Source organism: Mustela nigripes, unplaced genomic scaffold (assembly GCF_022355385.1).
Source record: "Mustela nigripes isolate SB6536 unplaced genomic scaffold, MUSNIG.SB6536 HiC_scaffold_5223, whole genome shotgun sequence".
NCBI lineage: Eukaryota > Metazoa > Chordata > Mammalia > Carnivora > Mustelidae > Mustela > Mustela nigripes.
This window is the reverse complement of record NW_026744629.1, coordinates 1-2871: the sequence shown is the minus strand read 5'-3', so window position 1 is coordinate 2871 and position 2871 is coordinate 1. Positions and strand designations below refer to the sequence as shown.

Here is a 2871-nt window from a genome sequence, read left to right as displayed (position 1 = left end):
GGCTGTACAAGCTAAAAGTTAAAGGTCCCAGCAGTGCCATCCTGAACCTGGAACGTATAGCCTTCAGAGGTAGTTTCTGGCACAACATTCTGATCTTCCTCTTCCTGGAAATATTAAAAAACAAAACCAAACGATATAATTCTGCAAACATAGCACATTTCCAGGCAGTAGTCTGCCGAGAAGTCTGTATTTACTCTGAAGGTCTTCATCTGCTATCACACCTTTGATGCTGAACCACATTTCATTATTTGGAATAGGGGAGGGAGGGTTGCTAAAACTTGCCAATTCTGGGGCAACTGGGAAAGGAAGGTTCTGAATGGGCAAAGGAACGCTAGCACAACGGACATTTTCTTACCCACCCGTCACTTTTCAGTAGAAATGGAAGATGGCCTATGCGTGGGGTTGGCCCACTTCTCCATCAGCTCCTACACAAACTTACTCTGGAGATATTAAGTCTCTAATAACACTATTCATTCGAAGCAGAGTGGGGATTTTTAAAAATCTTTAAAATTTCTAGTTAAAGATTATATGACCATCAAGGCAAACATTTAAGGAGCAACTATGTACACCATGTCTTACTCACACTGATATTTTGCCATATTTAACAAGGGCACAGGACTCATTTGAAAAATATAATGAAAAAAAAATCTTGGGGGCTTGACTTTGTGTACTTCCCAAAATCTCGTTAACGTTACCATGTCACTCACCTCTACAGAGAAATACTTCTCAATCAAGTTTAATGAAGCTTTGTATACAGACTCATTTTCATGGTTTTGTAGAGCCTCGATTTTGTCCAAACCTCCACATTCTTCAATCATTATACTAAGTTTCTCGGTTTCACCTAGTTTCTCAGCAGCCTAAAAAAAGTCCAAGTTTACTGGAATTTACTGAAGGTTCTATTTTAATAAAAACAATGTTCATGTTTGCATATTGATACATCAGAAAACCACTTGAAAGTTCCTTTGACAATCCTATGAGATGGTTTTATCTCCAGTTTGCATTTTCTAAAAACTCAAGGAGAGGAGACCTGTACTCGCTCAGCCACATCTTCGTTCTCTCATTTCTGTGCATCAAAATCACCTGGGCAACTTTAAAAACACCACCATGTCCAGGTTCAGTGGGTCTGGGATGGGAACAAAAATTCCTTTTATAAAAGTGCCTCAGAGGCACCTGGGTGGCTCAGCTGGTTAAGCTCTGACTCTTGGTTTCAGCTCATCATCTCAGGGGTCCTGGGACTGTACCCCACGGTGCGCTCAGCACTTGGTCCGCTGAGATTCTCTCTCCCTCTCCCTCCCCCACAGGCTCTGTCTCATAAATGAACAAATGAGTGAACTAATACAGAAACAGAATCCTTTTTATTTATTTATTTTTAGAAGATTTTATTTATTTATTTGACAGACAGAGATCTCAAGTAGGCAAGGAAGACAGGCGGCAGAGAGAGAGGAGGAAGCAGGATCCCTGATCAGCAGGAAGCCCGATGCGGGGCTCGATCCCAGGCCCCTGGAATCATGACCTGAGCCGAAGGCAGAGGCTTAACCCACTGAGCCACCCAGGTGCCCCAAAAGAATCCTTTTTAAAAAGCACCTCAGATGGGGCGCCTGGGTGGCTCAGTGGGTTAAGCCTCTGCCTTCGGCTCAGGTCATGATCCCAGGGGCCTGGGATCGAGTCCCGCATGGGGCTCTCTGCTCAGCAGGGAGCCTGCTTCTCCTCATCTCTCTCTCTCTCTGTCTCTCTGCCTATTTGTGATCTCTCTCTCTGTCAAATAAATAAATAAAATCTTTAAAAAAAAAAAAAAAAAGCACCTCAGATAACACTAAAGTGTAGTCAAGGCAGAGAACCATTGTCTAAGGGCAAATATGGCCTAAGGCCTATAAAAATAAATTATCCTGATTGGATTACTTGCTGATATCAAGAATGTATTAAGCATAAAAATGGTATTGTGGGTAGCCTTATTTATTTATTTTTAAAGATTTTATTTATTTATTTGACAGGAAGACACCAAGAGAGAGAACACAAGCAGGGGGAATGGGAGAGGGAGAAGCAGGCTCCCCACTGAGCAGGGAGCCTGATGCGGGACTCCGTCCCAAGACCCTGGGATCATGACCTGAGCTGAAGGCAGACGCTTAACGACTGAACCACCCAGGTGCCCCACCTTTTTTAAAGTCCTCAAACTTTAGGGTACATAAATATTTATATATGAAATAATTTATTTGCTTCAAAATAATTTAGAGGGTTTAAATAAGGGGGAGTAGGAAAATAGGCCAAATGCTGACAAATTATTTATGCTGGGTAATGGATACACCAAGCATCATTATTCTAGACTCGACTTGACTCTTCTAGGTAAAATTTCCATAATCAGGAATTTAAAGCCATTAGGTAGAACCTACTTAACTCCAACCACTGTGACAAAGTGCCACATGCTAGCATACTCGGGTTAAAAGGAAGGGAACCAGAAGAAAAATAAAATTAGATAACTAAGTCATCAAAATTTAATTGCACCAAAATTCAGTAGGACATTAGAAAATTAAAGATTTTTGGCAAAACAGATAGGAATGAATCGTGTCCACATATAGACTTGATTTCAATTCAGGTCACCCACTTGTCATCTCCTTTAAATCTCTTATAATCCCTTGTCACATCTTACCAAGAGTGTGCCCCACATTAACAGCCTTTCTAATTCTGTGGCTACTAAGTAAACTTAGCTGCCCTCCCCGAGTCTGGTTATCATCCATTACCATCAAACCCCAATTCAAACGCTACCTTATGACTTACCTGAAAGATGTTGGAAATGGCATCCAGAATGACCAGAATAATTTTGGTATCCTTCGCAGTTAAGAGGTTCATCAATGGTTCTATTATGCCACAATGGAC

General features: G+C 41.4%; 1 protein-coding gene across 1 annotated transcript; it reads right to left on the bottom strand.

Annotated features, from left to right (window-relative positions):
• Nucleotides 1–6: 6 nt before the first annotated feature.
• On the bottom strand, nucleotides 7–2865 carry LOC132009129 (importin subunit alpha-1-like). The gene is made up of 3 exons (XM_059387499.1): nucleotides 2773–2865; nucleotides 708–857; nucleotides 7–104 (listed from the first exon to the last, which is right to left on the bottom strand). Exons 1-3 carry the CDS (start codon nucleotides 2842–2844, stop codon nucleotides 12–14), a joined length of 315 nt encoding a protein of 104 aa, XP_059243482.1. The 5' UTR covers nucleotides 2845–2865; the 3' UTR covers nucleotides 7–11.
• Nucleotides 2866–2871: the final 6 nt, after the last annotated feature.

Excerpts from the sequence above, each read along its gene's own strand:
- LOC132009129 (XM_059387499.1), bottom strand. The coding sequence starts at position 2,844 with ATGAACCTCTTAACTGCGAAGGATACCAAAATTATTCTGGTCATTCTG. Across the intron at positions 858-2,772 it reads CCATTTCCAACATCTTTCAG|GCTGCTGAGAAACTAGGTGA; the intron begins GTAAGTCATAAG and ends GACTTTTTTTAG. Across the intron at positions 105-707 it reads AGAAGTATTTCTCTGTAGAG|GAAGAGGAAGATCAGAATGT; the intron begins GTGAGTGACATG and ends TAATATTTCCAG.